The sequence below is a fragment of the Rhopilema esculentum genome, chromosome 11 (assembly GCF_057945365.1).
Source record: "Rhopilema esculentum isolate cy_ngs chromosome 11, ASM5794536v1, whole genome shotgun sequence".
Classification (NCBI taxonomy): domain Eukaryota; kingdom Metazoa; phylum Cnidaria; class Scyphozoa; order Rhizostomeae; family Rhizostomatidae; genus Rhopilema; species Rhopilema esculentum.
The window spans coordinates 11,334,655-11,350,621 of record NC_142825.1 but is presented as its reverse complement, the minus strand read 5'-3'; the positions used below and the strand labels follow the sequence as shown (position 1 = coordinate 11,350,621).

At 37.0% G+C, this 15,967-nt stretch overlaps 2 protein-coding genes across 4 annotated transcripts; both read right to left on the bottom strand.

Annotated features, from left to right (window-relative positions):
* Positions 1–1,164: 1,164 nt before the first annotated feature.
* Positions 1,165–7,138, bottom strand: LOC135693529 (TNF receptor-associated factor 2). 3 transcript variants are annotated; one of them, XR_016144342.1, is made up of 8 exons: positions 6,612–7,138; positions 5,950–6,025; positions 5,546–5,650; positions 4,754–4,849; positions 4,328–4,414; positions 3,749–3,829; positions 2,400–3,464; positions 1,165–2,335 (listed from the first exon to the last, which is right to left on the bottom strand). XR_016144342.1 is itself a non-coding variant. In XM_065212050.2 (7 exons), the coding sequence occupies exons 1-7, from the start codon at positions 6,770–6,772 to the stop codon at positions 2,487–2,489; spliced, it is 1,584 nt and encodes a 527-aa protein (XP_065068122.2). In that variant the 5' UTR covers positions 6,773–7,138; the 3' UTR covers positions 1,165–2,486. The 3 variants fall into 3 exon arrangements, 1 of the variants encoding a protein (XP_065068122.2); XR_016144341.1 differs by having other exon boundaries at positions 1,165–2,329; XM_065212050.2 differs by having other exon boundaries at positions 1,165–3,464.
* A 5,927-nt stretch (positions 7,139–13,065) lies between these two features.
* On the bottom strand, positions 13,066–13,686 carry LOC148959001 (zinc finger MYM-type protein 1-like). The gene has a single exon (XM_089111421.1). The coding sequence runs from the start codon at positions 13,684–13,686 to the stop codon at positions 13,066–13,068; it is 621 nt and encodes a 206-aa protein (XP_088967547.1).
* Positions 13,687–15,967: the final 2,281 nt, after the last annotated feature.

The window sequence follows — 15,967 nt, the reverse complement described above, 5'->3', positions numbered from 1 at the left end:
ACATTCGAAAGTAATTATTCCTGAAAATGTAAGCGTAAGTCACTTACCAAAAGATGAAACTCCCCCTTCTGCAGACGTTCTGAATAAATTTTCCGAACCAAGTACCCATTTATTTGCTTTTTTGCTCGCTTTTTTCAATAACAACAATCTTCGAACAGACGCCATTTTCTTTGGCATTATTCGCGGCGAATTCGCAAATAAAATTCTGCCAGTGGAAATTAAACTTCGAATTCGCAGCGAATTCGCAGGAGAAAAATTCGTGGCGAAAAATTCGCTTCGCGCGAAAAATTCGTCTCGTGCTTGCACAATTTTCCCGCGAATTTCATTACCTCGCTTTGGTGTAGTGCAAGAAAATCAAACGGAGTCGAAGATTTACATTTACGATGAAAGGAAGATGTAAAACACAATTTGACACATGCATGAACGACTATGATATGACATAACAAGCACTTATTGGAGACACGTCAAACTGGTTTTTAAAATAATTTTCAACAAAAGGGCACTTGCTAATGGGGGATCATAGGTCAACTAGTGGGGAAATTTAAGGGCCTGGTTGAGAATTTCCCCAAAAGTTTGTAGGTTAAAAGATCCCCTGCAACAGAACACGTTACAGACAATTCTGAGCGCCAGCACCACCGGGGATCTTGCATGAGCTTGTTTTGTTTTCAACACAAATGGAATCGATCTACATACCAACGAAAAAGCCGCCATTGCATAGACAGAAGGAGTTCGTTTTCTCTCTTGGACTCCAGTGGTAATTTTTCTTCAGGCACGCAGCACTGATTGGACAACCATGCCGGTCATATGCTTGCGTCTATTTGTCTGATTGGCTTATTTCTATCCACAGCTGGGAATATACTTTTCATCGTGTTCTTTCGGACCCTTATTCTGACGTCGGACGAAAAAGCTTTCAGTAGTATGTTGTGAAATGCTTGCTTTTTTCAAAGCCATTTTCAAGATTGGAAATGGCGAGATTGACTTCAAAAATCATTGACATACCAGACCACACTTGCTAGCTGTCCGAGCCATTTTAAAAATCAAATGCTAAGCTACCAAGTAACTGGAGCAGCACTTTTTTTATGTTCAACAGCATTTTCTCGAAGTTTCAACACAAGTGAAACGAGGCGTATTTAAAGAGCAAAGGAACAAATGAAAAAACAGCTCTTACAACCTTCCTGTTTGCTTTGCTGTGAAAAATTATCAACTAATCAACAGCTCTACCCTGCACGAAGTACAATACCAAGAAAAATAGAAAAAACATTATGCGAAGTCCAACTTAAACAACTTGAAACAAGTTACAAGTTTACCCTGTACGGTAACTATGTGCGAAATATTCTGCCTATCAAATTTCCATACTCAATGCTTTTAATCGAAATTTTATTCATTTATACTCCATATTTTGTTAATTTGACATTTAAAAGTGCTAATAAAAAAAAGCGTTTCAAAAGATTATTGGCATGAATAAGCTGAAAATTTAATCAAAAAGCAGCTTCAGTAAAACAAATGCAACGCAGCTTTATCAACAGGAACGACACTTGGTGGTTTTAGGTAGAGTTGCACTTTTCATTGGTAAATAATGCAAATACCAACGATTGTACGTAACAAGAAAAACAGTATAATTGAAGGACCCAGTATAAAATGAAGAGCTGAAAAATAACCCGAAAAAACCTGATTTTTGGGATGGTGAAAATGGATTTGCAAAGATCTCTCAGATTCTGGCTTGCTGAAGCTGCTTTTAAGTACATTTGTTTTTAAGCTTACCACTTTCCTACTTTTCACGTAACGACTTTGGTTAAATTTCCTACTTTTCAAACAAATTTTTGGCATACACAGTTCTAGGAAAAGACAAAACTTCCTTCATAAAAGGGGGGAGGGGTTTCATACACACTGATGACATAATGCACTGGTTACATTTCGTGTAAAGACATTTAAAACATTTCTCAAAGAAAATTTCTGCATAGTTTGGGCAATTTTTTCACTAATACACAAAACATTTCGTGACCTACCTAGTCAAAAAGCTTGGATACACAGCTACGTTATAGCATAAAACGCTAGTTCAATTATACTTTTTAGACAAACTTGCTAAATGTTATTAGATAAGTGTTTTAATTGTACAATCTTAGCTTTTATACACTCAAACATAAAAAACAATCCCATACCAAAAGGAGTTGGCCAAAGGAAAATTATACTTTCTCCCTTCCTGTTCAATTACTGCTCTTAATTTTGCCGCATCCCTTTAACAAAATACTCAAGTATTGTCAGGTACAGCTTGAGAAACTAAATGGGGCTGGGGCTGGGGCTGGGGCTGGGGCTGGGGCTGGGGCTGGGGCTGGGGCTGGGGCTGGGGCTGGACGTCCCACCTGGTCATCCCACCTGGTCATCCCACCTGGGCGTCCTACCTGGACGTCCCACCTGGTCATCCCACCTGGGCGTCCCACCTGGGCATCCCACCTGGGCTCCTCCAATTTACACTCTTGATGTCGATATCAAAGTGAAAACCCATCAACTGTCACTTTCAAGAACATACAATCATCCTGAACGAATCTTTGGCTCTCTAAAGATGCTAAAAGAAGAAATTTTGGGCATCCAGAGGCAATATTTACGTTTCTTGTCGGCCTTTGAAATGACACGCTGTTAGGATCTGGTCGGAATGATTCTTCAACGTTCATTCCACCATTCTGGTCAAGAACTGTGATGCGAACAGCTTGCTTAAAAGGCCATGGCAACACAGCATCGTATGGGCCTTTCATGATAGTAAAAAAGACACTCATATAGGTGCCTTTACCTACACCATCACCATTGAGGTAAGCTCGCATGCACATTTTGTATCCTCTTTGACCACTGTAAAAGACAGGGCTAAGTATATAAGTTGCTTTCTTTGTAATTGCATCATGTCTTTTCTTTGTAAAATCTGTTATTTTCCATAGTAAAACCCCATCAAAGGATGTTATATCACCACCATTAACTTGATGTTCTAAGCTGTCCATTCTGGCATTCAAGAAGTCAAGCTGCTTTTCTAGTTTCAAATGCAATTCCTCTTGCCTGTTACATTTCAATACAATTCTTTCGAAATGCCCCTTGAAATTACCTGGTTGACTCCCTTCAAGCCTGTCTTCTTGAAAGCATCTTAAAACTGCCTCCATATCATTTAGCCTTGATTCTAGTAGATCAAGGCTCCTACTGGAACACATAGATTGCTTCTCTTTAGCCTCCTTGTCTATAATTCTGGCAACTTTTTCTTCAAGGTCATAGAACCTTGCATCTGTTTTACTGTTCATTGAAATGATTTCACTTAATATCCTGTCATAATTTTCTTCAAGACTTACCCATCTTTTCTTGATTTCAAAAAGTTTTCCGAATTCATTTGCCATAACTCTAAGTGTCACATAGTCTTTCAAAAGCAAGTCTAAATGAAGCTCTTGGCCAATTTTTAGATGATCTTCAAGCTCTTCTCGGTTTTGCTTCTGTGAAACAAATAATATATAATTCTAAATGTTCAAAAAAGTTTATATACACAAGCTTGACTATAATTGGGCTAAACATTTACTTGTCAGATTCTTTCAAATATGTGATTTGTAAAGCAGCAAAAAGGTAAATGGTTAAATGATGATCACTATTAGAAAATATGCCAACTGGAAAAAAGATACAATTGACTGTTTGACTTGAGTAATTCTTTTGCTGTTACTTATAATATACAAAATAACATTATTGGTAACTGAAACAAAACTAGTAAAGAATTGCTGCATACCTGGTTATGAGGACAGCCAACTTCAATGAAAGGACAACTCACAAGTGCTTCTTTGCATTCAAACTTGAGATGAGTTTTGAGCTGTAAGTAATCATTATTTAGTATTCCAAAATGTTTTCCAAAAAACAAAAAAGCATAGAAATTGTGACATGTTTTTTTATCTGATCATACATAATTCTTATTGATTTTGTTGCAAATGTAAATCTTATAAACATATCACCAATCAATAATTTTAGTATAAACTATTTCCATTGACCCTATAGGTACTTGTCTTGCATAGAAAAAATTAGGAGCTCCAATAACACAGCTTCTTTGAAAAATTGACAACAACTTTCCTTTACGGTAACACATTTATCATGAAAATAAACAACACAATTAAGTGCTTCTAGATTGCTATGTTTTTAGTAAAAAAATCTAAAAAGGCCAGGCAGCTTCTAGCAATTCAGTATTCAAAGCATAAACTGCGCACATCTCTGTTCACATGAGATTTTGATCCAGCCAGGATCCATTAGGAATAGAAATAGCTAATTTAAACTGATGACATCATTAAAAGAACATGTAAAGCTAACAGCTGACTACCTCTTGATTTGTCAGTCCTTTCCAGGAGCAATTATCACAATTGACAATTGTGCTGTTTCCAGTAATTTTCACCATGTCATTAGGCAGCTGATAAAAGAAAAAAATTTGAGGTTAATACTTTGCAAGTTGGAATATTCTTAATACTTCAATGTACTGTTAGCTAAAACTGCCAAAATATACAAACATATTTAAAATTCTAACAAAAGAATTGGCTAAAATTATCCAAAATATATCTCACATAAAAGTGAAGTGGCCAGTTATGGTAGTATAAGTTGTGCAACATTTTCAAACAGTGACAAAGGTCTCCAATTAAAAGATTGCATGCCATCCCAAGACTTAACTAAACTTTCAAGTTGTGCTATTTGAAAAAACAAGAGGCCAATACAAGCAAAACGATATAAATATTCAACCAAACCTTAAATGTACCTTATCTAATGAATGTGGCTTCTTATGATGCATTGATGAAGAGGCCTCATCTTTGATAAACCTTTCTGTATTATAAGAGCATTCTTGGTAATGGTCCTACAAATTTAGAATTTATGAACAGTTAAATACCATATAAATACAAATGACAATAAAAGACAGACAGATCTACAAGGAATCTTGATAATTTGAAGAAAACTTGTATATGGTGCTCACAAAGAATTTTCTTTAACTATATAATATCTAAATCTTGGGGCCTAGCCTAAAAATACATTAAATGTTTAATTCTGGAACTTTGCCACCCCTATCAACCTTTCCAAAACTACAAATTCTAGATTAACTCCTAAAAGGAACAAAATGCCTGAATGCAGTGGCAAAACGGTAGCATGGGCAAGAGTCAGCACTGTTATCAGAAATTCTTAAAGCTCAGTACTTGTTGTACCTTCAATCTCAGGCCTTGTAATGAGCAAAAAAGCAGGTGCTTGACAAACTTAGCAAATTCAAATTTAACTTGAAAATATCTTTAAACAGGCGTTAACATCATGTATTGGCTGTATTGTAGCTCCTTTGAAGCCTAACATACAGTATTTGTTTTCAATAGTAGATTTACGGTTGCTGCAGCTTTGTTAACATGTTTCGTTATGGAAACATCACCTTCTGAAAGTCATTGAAATAAAGAGTAAACAAAAAACCATATATGTAATATGTCAGATCTAGATATTGTTGATAATGTGCACTTTTCATGTTTAAGCCTTTTCGTGCTAATACAATTGCACCAAAGACTGAAAAACATACCAAATATTTAATAAGTTCTCCTTGCCAAGTACAACCCAATTTCTTGTAATCACACTGAATCAAACAACTTTGTATTGCACGTGTTTGGAACTTATCTTCAAATATCTGCGTAATTTAATAATCAATATTAATAATACAGTTTTAAAAAGAATATTGTAAATAAAAACAAAATTGGTTTATATAATATACATCTCAACAAACAAGATCATTAATCAATATGAGATTGGAAAGTAAAAAACAAATGAACTCCAAGATAACATTGGACCCAGTATTTTCTAAAATTGCCATGTTCCATCATGTTGTCTAAAGCATCACTTTAGCCTATTCAAAGAGCAAAGTTGGCAAATAAAAAGCAGTTTACAAAAACAAATCAACCAAAAAGGTCTGACCAAGTTTTAACAAACCTTTGCTGGATGTGATGCTGCTTGTGCTTGGCAGTTGGAATCATCAGGGCAACATACCAAGTTCTTTGCCTCAAGGCTGGAAATTAATTATCGTTTGAGTTACTAACTGTGTAGCATTCCTTATAAGTTATAGCCTATTTATTTCCAGTTGTTTATTTTTATATCAAACTCAAACTCAAAATATTTTTTAGCATAAAATTAGCTATAGCTACTTACAATGTGAATATATCAAATTATTTAAAATTTTAGGCTGATGGACACATGAAAAAAACTTAAGGGCAAATAATATTACAGTTCTAAAAATTGTCCAGGAGAAAATGTTTCATCTGCTTAACAAAATGATGTTTGTTATGCATCTTTTCTAATTCTATGGGGAGAGAGTTCAATAATTTGATACCATCGAAAGTAAGAAAGTTTCAAGTGTGTACACCTTGAAAATCATCTGCATGTGGGTTCATATAAATTTTATCTACGATATCCAGTTTATTTGTCTCCAGTTATTTGTCATAAATCTTGATTAACATTTGAGAGATTATAACTGAACATACGTACCTTAACCTTTTTGAATTATTCTGCTTGTGAAAATTAGAAGTAATGTGATAACAGACTTGGATTGAAAGCTTTTAAGGTCTTAAAAATACGGATTTTTCACTTGAGTTTACCTGTTCTTGCAGCCATTACAAACAAGGTGCCCACATCCCAACTGAAAAACTCGCAACATAACCGTACGGCATAGCGTGCATAAGAATTTCCCAGACATGTTTGGGCTCTTCGGCAAACGTGGGCCTAAGCCAGCAGGACTCCCTGCCACCATTGCTGCCATAACAAAAACTGCGAAAAAGATGTGTATTCTCTTCTATAAACTGAACCCCAACGTTGCTTTCTCGAAGCATATTATCTTATTTCACTGGGAATAACCAACTTTTAGGGGTTTCCCGTTTTCCGTATAGGTAGAAATGGGGGAATTCCCGGTTAGGTTGCCAAAACACAGAATAGAAATGGTCTTATTCTATTCCGTGGCCAAGCAAGGTAAATTTATTGTTTTACAATAAACATATATTAGACTTTCCCAAAGTCTTTTTTGTTAGCCTGGTTAATTTAATTCTGCATGCAGGCTAACTTTTTGATAAATCCGTAAGGCAAGGCATTCATACAGCTAGTCTGCAGTTTAGCGACGATGACGCGGGCAACATAAAGAACAAACTGAATTATATAGGCCTGACGATTCTGACGATTCGCTCCGACGATTCGCACGGAAACCGCTGTACAAAGTATCATCAATAACTTTTAGTTTAAAAGAGATATTAAGTTTATTTTGTTTTAACAACATATTTAAAGATTGTTTAAGAGGAATTTAGCATTTGGAAACTGAAAATTTCGTAAGATGTATTAGTAAAGACTTAGTAAAATTTGACAATTTTCCGACATTAATCGAAAACTGCGTATCGAAGTATCAAAAATAACTTTTCGCAAAATCACCACAGGATCTTCAATCGAGATTTATTGGAAAGGCAACTCGATATTCTAGAGGAATTTGCACGTTTCGACTCAAAACCTAGAGTTTTCCAGTAAAAATATGCCCTCTGAAAAACTTGCGAAATTGAGCTTTTCAATAAAATCGAGGGTCAGTGTATCAAAAATAGCTTTTCCCCATTGACAAAAATCAGCCGGATTTTTACGTTTTTCTAGCGATCTAACTCAGTTGTAGATGCAAAATTCCTCTTAAATTTTGCTGGGATGCTAGAAAAACGTAACTTCTACAACAGTAAACTTGATTCTTAGCTCCCAAGGTTCAATTTCTTGGGGCCGTCTCTGAAAAATGTTATCCATCCAATTATCAACACTCTGTAAATACCTGTAAATACCTTCTATAGAGCAGAAAGTCTTATAAAAATCCAAAACTTTGACTTTTGCTTTCCAAGTCATCTCCCCTTAACTGTTTCCATAACACATAAGACATACCCTTGTGGTGCCATGCCCACTGCATACTTTATATTCATTCGCTCTGCTGACCCCCCCCCCCCCCCCCCCCAATTCACATGACAGATTTACGGCCCTGAATTGGGGTTTGCGGGTGGCAACCCCCAAGACAGAAAATCAAATCCAAAGAACGAAGTCATACTCATACTATGGCATAATCTTCGAACTTTCGATTATTACATAAACCAGGTTAGATCGATTGACTTCCTCTTCCTACCAGGAAACAAAAAAAGAGGGTCGCCAAACTTCAATCGTCTTCATTTGTACTACAGTAAAAGCCGTTTTGAAGACCTTATAGAAGAATTTATAATGTACCCTCTAAACAAGAACCTTTCTCAGGCTGGTATTCACTGTAGGTTCTTATTTTTGGGGGTGATTTCTATAATTTGTGAAATAAACTGACTGAACTCAAACAAGTGAAATCAATGGCAAATCAAAAGTGCGAAGGTAGAGGGCGAATGTGATTTCTACTTAAGAAAAGAGACTCTTGAAATATGATAAACATGTTTTAAAAAATACTGTCTCTAATGATGACAAACTACAGCAGCGAGAGGTCTTTCTGTACTTTGAAACGAATAACTTGCGAATGGGTAGACTTTCTCTTTACTTATCAAGTACACTCTTTTTTTTATAAGAACCAGTAAATTTGAGTTCAGGCTGATTGTTCTTAATTTTTCCGAAAACCTGAGACTGGATTGTTCTTAATTTGTTCTTAAATTTATAGGGTATAAGCAGTGCGATTTCTAGCTTTTCGTTCTGGGGAGGTGTTCAGGCCTCTTTTGCCAACAAAGTGCGTAGAGACAAACTTAATTTGCCGCCATGTTTTAATATTCACCGAAAAAGCACCCACAAATGGCTGAAAATCGTCGTTTTTGAGATAAAACGTTGTTCAAAATTTCATTTTACAGTAGCTCAGCCTCAGCTTGTTCTTAATTTGTTCTTGAATTTTGACCCATTTTGAGGCTCGTGTTCTTATAAAATTGTACTTATAAAAAAAAGAGTGTATGATGTAATGGACATGCTTTCGATAGTAACATTATTTCTGACCTTTCAGCTTTCGAAAAATTCGTAAAAAGTTGACATAAGGCATCTAACGGCGCAAAGTTATTATTTTGCATTATTGTTGGTAATTACATTCTTTGTCCAGATTTGTATTCTTTCTTGTCAAAAACGGGCCCTAAATTACCCTGGTATTAATAAATCCGTCGTAAGCTTTAGTGGCACTATAAACAAGCTTTTTTTAAAAGGAACCTACCTCAAGGCCTAGGTCCAAAAGCTCCTTATTCGTAGACCTCAAATCATCAAATTGTAGTACCAAAAGTTCCTTAATATTTCCTTAATTTTCACTGCACATCAAGTGCCATAAAGTTAGTACAGAAACAGGAAAACCATAAATATAGTGAAAATCTCACTTTCCGTGTTTTGACTACTGTAAGCCTTAACACTTTCCACTTACACTTTACACTTAACACTTCTCGCCCCCCTCTCTATTAAGCCCTAACACTAATTTGGGCATTATAATACGTTATACATGCTTACTTACACGTGCTTACTTTATACGTGCTTAATAAGCCCTAACATTATATGTACTTACTTACGGTATTTTTCACATAACTTTAGATTTAGTTTACACGGGAGAGACGAGATCGATCCAAATCCCAAAGGATGATTACCAGATGATTACCAAAAATTCAAGGGAACGCTCTTATTATGATTTGGCTATGATAACATAATTTAGATATATCTATTAATGCTACAGATGTTATGTTGCGTAGAAATTGATCGATTTTAATGAAATGTTCATTTTACCATGAGCTTATTTTCAGACCACACCCACTTGGGCCAACTTAAGTTCTTCGTGGACGGTTAAAAATCTTGTGCCAGTCCGCCACTGAATTGGCTCTTACATGAATTGGTTTCAAATATTTTTGCTTTAGCATGAATTTTCTCACTGAAAAATGTTAAATTTTTTTAGCAAAGTCAGTGAATCGTCAGTGAGGGACATACTTTTCTCTGAGACGATTTTGATCAATGAATGTAAAGAGCTCTTCGTTTGCAGTGGCGGTTTTAGGGACTGCGGGGCCTGGGGCCAAAAACATCTGCGGGGCCCTTGTTCTTTACAATTTCCATCTTTTTCTTGAGGTGTGGGGCCCCTTTTGGCTATCATAAGCGCGAGTCCTGGGGTCATGGCCCCCCTGGACCCCCTTAAAACCGCCACTGTTCATTTGATTTGGGTCCAGAAAAATTAGATGTGAAAGCCATTTCTCATTTCTCATAAATTTATGCACAAATTCTAAAATTTATACTTATGAAGAGCCCCCTCTTCAAAGTTCTAAGGGGCCCGGGTGACGACCGCCAGCTAGCTACCCAGCCCAGTCCGCTCCTGGTTGCAGTCACATAAAATTTAGACCAAATATGGAAAATTTTTCAATTTAGCTCTGTTTAAAGAAATTACATTTAAAGTACATTTACAGTCATAATTTTCAAGCAACATTTGGTGTGACTATAGCTATGACTACTGCACTACGGTTATTAAGATCACTGATTTGTTTCCCTCAATTGATAAATTTTGAATATCAAAATCAATTTTCAATATTTCAATCAATTCAAGTGATTACAATTCAAATCAGTGCAATACCAGTAACTTTATCCATCATTCAATTATACGTAACCTAAAGCACGGCATCTAACGAAGAAATTGATAGTTTCTACGAAATCGTCCAAGATACCTTAGACATCATCCCAAGATTGGAAAAGTAACAATATGTGAATGTATGGAATAGGAACAAAGAATGAGAGTGGGAATAGAATTTAAGAATTTTGTCAGACAAATGACATACTACAAAACTCTAACACATGTAAAGAAGCCTTCCCCGACGCACCCATACTTAGTTACCGCAGACCGAAAAACCTCCGGGATTTACTGGTTCGTGCCAAAATTAAAAATGCCACACCTTGCGATCCCAGAGGTTCATACAAATGCCACTCGCGATGTAACTGTTTAATATGCCAACATATCACAGACGGGACTACAAAATTTAATTTTTCTAACACTGACAAAAACTACGACATAAAACAATGACTGGACTGCAACTCCACCAACGTCATATACGCATTACAATGCAAACGCTGTCTACATAACGGAAACAAAAACTGCCAATACATTAGACAGGACATATAGCCTGACAATCTGACATTCAAGCTAATGTTTACTTTCTCAACGGATTCTTGTAGTAGGGAGTCCAGGCTTTCATAATCTATCAGGTGACTTTTTTAAAAATGTCTGGATTTCACGGGACTGATGACGTCATTTAACGGTAAAAAATCAGACAAAATCATTGCTAGCTCTTTACTGGAGTGTTATTTTTTGACGCAAATTACATATTTTGACTCTTCTCGTTGCAAGCTTTCAATCGATGTATATTTAAGAATGATTTGCCGCCATCAGTATTTTCATTATGACGTCATCAAAAATTTTGCATGACGTCATCAAAGATCTTATTGTCATTAAATGATAAGTTGGCCAAACTTTGTATTAATATGAGGCTGGATGTCAGCAAAAGCATTTCTTCTATAATTTTTTCGTCCAAAAATTAGTATTTTGATCATTCAAATTAAATTTGTGCGCACCGCAATAGCCAAGGAAGTTCGAATAAGGTAGTCACTACCCGACGAGTGGGTCATTTCTTCCTCGGAAGGCATTATTGTCTGGTTCAGAGTCACGGTCCAACTCTGAACCGGAGAAAAAGTTCTCTGCATCTGCATTTGACTTTTGCACTGAGTTGGAAGAATGTCTTCGCACTATTATAGGCTGTCCAAGATGTCTTCACACTATAGGTCTTTAGCGCTGGGTATGAAGGTGCATGATTTTCTTCATGGGTAAATTCATCTTCTAGGTCATCTTCATATCCTTATACTGTAAAAGAAGCTTTCTTTTCACACCTTGGATGTCTTTTTGACTTCTTTTAAGATGGGGAAGCTGTTTTCTTGTGGACCATTTAGACTTTAAACGATCAAGTATGTTGTCCAAATTTCAACTGCAGGCTTTTGGCTTTTGGAACATGCCTTGTAGTAATTGCATCTAAACACTGTAGCCAAAATAACCTTGTTAAGTTGACACAATTTAATTCGTCTCTGATTGAGTGATTGTGGAACTGCTGCAGATGATTTTGTTTTCAGAATTGATAAATACGAATCCTTGTCTCTAAGCGGCTTTAATATAGTGTTCCACTATGTTCTACAGTTTCGCGAATGTCTTTATGTCTGCAATAACTCTTTCTGGGAGTCTCAGCCCATAATTCCATGGATCTGTGGGAGAACACAGCAAATTTTTGAACCAAACGTCTGAGCGATGCCTCAAATCTCGATGGTTTGTTTGTTGTTTATGCCATAAACCACTCATTTGTGGGTTTCCACTTCTGCATTGCATGAACAAGCAGCACACATACATCCAGTGGCGTAACAGAGACACTCGGGGCCCTTAGGAATTTACTAAGATGGGGCCCTTATTTAGGGACTGCGAAGTGAAGTGAGCTCTACGGGGCAAAGGGGTGCGGGGTAATGGGAAAATGTTTAAAACCGTGCCCTTTAGAACCTCGAAAAATGCACGTGATGTGGTAAAGAAAATGTTTACATATGAAAAACCAACAGTAAATTAGGTGTTCTTGCTCACAACGTGAGCTTTTCTACGTGCATTAACGTTGGCAAAATCCTTCATAAGCTTTGTTTTGTCAATTTTCTTTGCTTCCTTGTTCTCAATTGACAAAGTTGCTAGGTCGTCCAGTCTCTCCTGTGACATTGTAGATCTTAGATATGTCTTTATCAGTTTCAACTTTGAAAATGATCTGTCTGCCGATGCAACAGTTACTGGCAAAGTGACGAAAAGTGTTAATAGCTTGTACATTTCTGGAAAGGATGAACTAATACGGCTCTGAAGCACGAGGTTATTAACTTCTAGAACAGTTTTCTTGACTGCAATCTCCTTTCTGAATTCGGTTGCAAATTATCTCATCTCAGAATCTAATTCATCTGTAAAGTCATTTGGATATTTCTCACGAATTACTCGTACTGCATTTTCAAGCATGTCAGGACTCAGTGTTGCCAGGTTGTTTGGGTAGAGACAGCTGAATAATGACGTCACCATTGCTTGTCCTTGAACCTTTCTGTCAGTTGCATCAATGCTGTATCAACAGTCTTGTAGAAAACGTTTATCTTAAAACTTTGCTCAGGATCCATCAGTCTTCCATCTACTACAAGTTCATCTGATTCATATCTTGCCTTCCGACCCCTCTTTTGTTGAAACTCTAGCGATCCATCCCAAGATTTTGCAAGTGCTGTGGCAGTTAGCATTATAGACTGCCATGATTCTCGAAGATATTGGAGCTCCGAGAGTGCAATATTAAGGTGTCTAGAGGCAACTGACAAGTCAATCCTAGGGGACTGAAGCTCCTTTGATACTGCATTGACTGATCTTAGTATTCTCTCCCAGAATACAAGGAAAATAATAAATTCCAGTGTGTCAATTTTTTTCTTTAGACTCTTTGCGTTGTCACGTTCATTCTTGTTGTTGGATGTTAAGATGAGTCGCGTCAGAAGCCTCGTCATCTGGGGATACTTGTCACGCACAGCTCGCACTGCATCAATGCGAGAACTCCAACGTGTCGTACATAACTTTTTTAGTGTCAGTAATCCTTTCCCAGCTTCGATTCCAAGATCTCTCCATCTATTCAAGGAAGAGCCAAAAAAGTTTTCACTCATAACGTGTGATTGCCCACCTAATAACAACGGTTAATTGGTCGACTCTGGTAATATCACTGGTGGAATCCAAGATTATACTCCAGAATGGTGCGGAATTAATATTTTCTAACAAAGTCGAGGATACAGTATTTGCAAGCAAGTGAATCGGCTTATTTTGGATCTTAGTGTAAGGTATTTTGTTGCTCTACCTGGAAGAGATATAACTTCTGCTAGAAATTCATCATATTCAGCCATAAGTGAGACCAATGCCAAGAAGTTCCCACCTTCACACACATTATCATGAACCTGCTATCTGTGCCCTCTGAATGCCAAGGTCAAAGTTGTCATTGTCAGTATAATTGAAATAAGCCATTGAAGAATTATAGCTAATAAACAAAACAAAACAGAATGAATGAATCCAGTGTTGTGTTAGCAGCACTGTTTAGTAAGAACTTTTGAGATGGCTTTAGGAAACCTTGTCAACATGGTAAAAAAGCACAAAATACGAAAAATTTGATGGGGGCCCCTTTTGGGCCCTTTTTGGTCGGGGGCCCTTAGTTCTCGAACTAAGGTCGCCTAAACTGCGTTACGCCACTGCATACATCAGTATCCTTCGCAACAAGAACTATTTTGCATCTTGCGAGTTAGCATGCAAAATCATTCTGGTTTCAGCCTTTTTGTGGTTACATCTTGGAAGGACTTCTATTTGCTTTTTTGAAGTCTCCCATGCTTCTTCTCCATAAGTTATAACCAATGGAATTGTCTGGAGCCTGTGAGCCTCAGCGCTTCGAAATAATTTGGTTGCATCATTGTAAAAAACTCTTTTTACCTTGGAGAATCTTTCGCTTTAAACTTTTTTATGCACTTGCCTTGATGACTCACTTCTACTTTGTTGTGCACACAAAAATCCAAGAAAACATCGAAAGCAGTCTCAATAATGAACGGAGACCAACAAGGTCTCGAGACTGGCAAGGCTGTCTTTATCGAAAAGGCATTTGCACATCTCATCAAAACCATAGCTCTAGTCTTGCAACTCCTGAAGGTGTACTGTGACAAGGAGATAAAGCTGTTCTTCTTAATTTTCATGTGCAAGGAGTCAAATCCATATGTAAATCTACCACCAGAAAACGCCAAATGGAGTATTGATGAGATGGTCATATTTCGCAGCGAAATATATTCTTATTGAAGAAAGTCATGTACCTTCAGCCCAGCGCGAGGGCATCTTGGATAGCCTATAGTTCCAAGACATTCTTGCGACTTAGTGCAACAGTCAAATGCAGATGCAAAGAACTTATTGTCCGGTTCAAAGTGGGAGAAAGACATTGCAACTGCGGAGGAAGAAGTGACTGCATCGACAGATAGCACTACCTTATTCGAACTTTGGCTACTGCAGTTCGCACAAACGTAATTTAAATGATCTAAATACTAATCATTTGATTGAAAAAATATGGAGGAAATGGTTTTGCTGACATCCAGCCTCATATTAATACAAAGTTTGGCCAACTTATCATTTAATGACAATAAGATCTTTGATGACGTCATGCAAAATTTTTGATGACGTCATAATGAAAATACTGATGGCGGCAAATCATTCTTAAATATACATTAATTAGAAGCTTGCAATGAGAAGAGTCAAAATATGTAATTTGCGTCAAAAAATAACACTCCAGTAAAGTGCTAGCGATGATTTTGTCTGATTTTTTACCGTTTAATGATGCCATCAGTCACGTGACACCCAGGCATTTTTAAAAAAGTCACCTGGCAGATTATGAAAGCCTGGACTCCCTACTACAAGAATCCGTTGAGAAAGCAAACGTTAGCTTGAATGTCAGATTGTCAGGCTATATGTCCTGTCTACATCGGACAAACTAGCAGACGACTTAAAGACAGATTTAACGAACACCGACGAGACATTATCAACAAAAAAGAAGACAAGTCTGGTGTTGCAGAACATTTCTGCAGCCCAGCACACACCATGCATCCACGACCTTGCCATCACACCACTACTTAGATTTAATGACAAACGAGAGAGTGTTCGTCGAGCTAAGGAGCACTATCTCATTGGCCTGGCGAACACCCTCACCCCCAACGGCATGAACAGACTTCCGTGTCTGCAGAATCAGATTCAGAATCAGATTCAGATTCAGATTTGCGTTCGCGAGTAGGTTGAAGATAAGGAAAAGGGCCAAGTCGTCTCAAATATAACTGGCAACAAAATATAATTCCTATTACAGATATCACCATACTAGTAGCTACTATTTACAACAAAAATCAGTTGAATATCTTTTCTCATTTTTCGGGA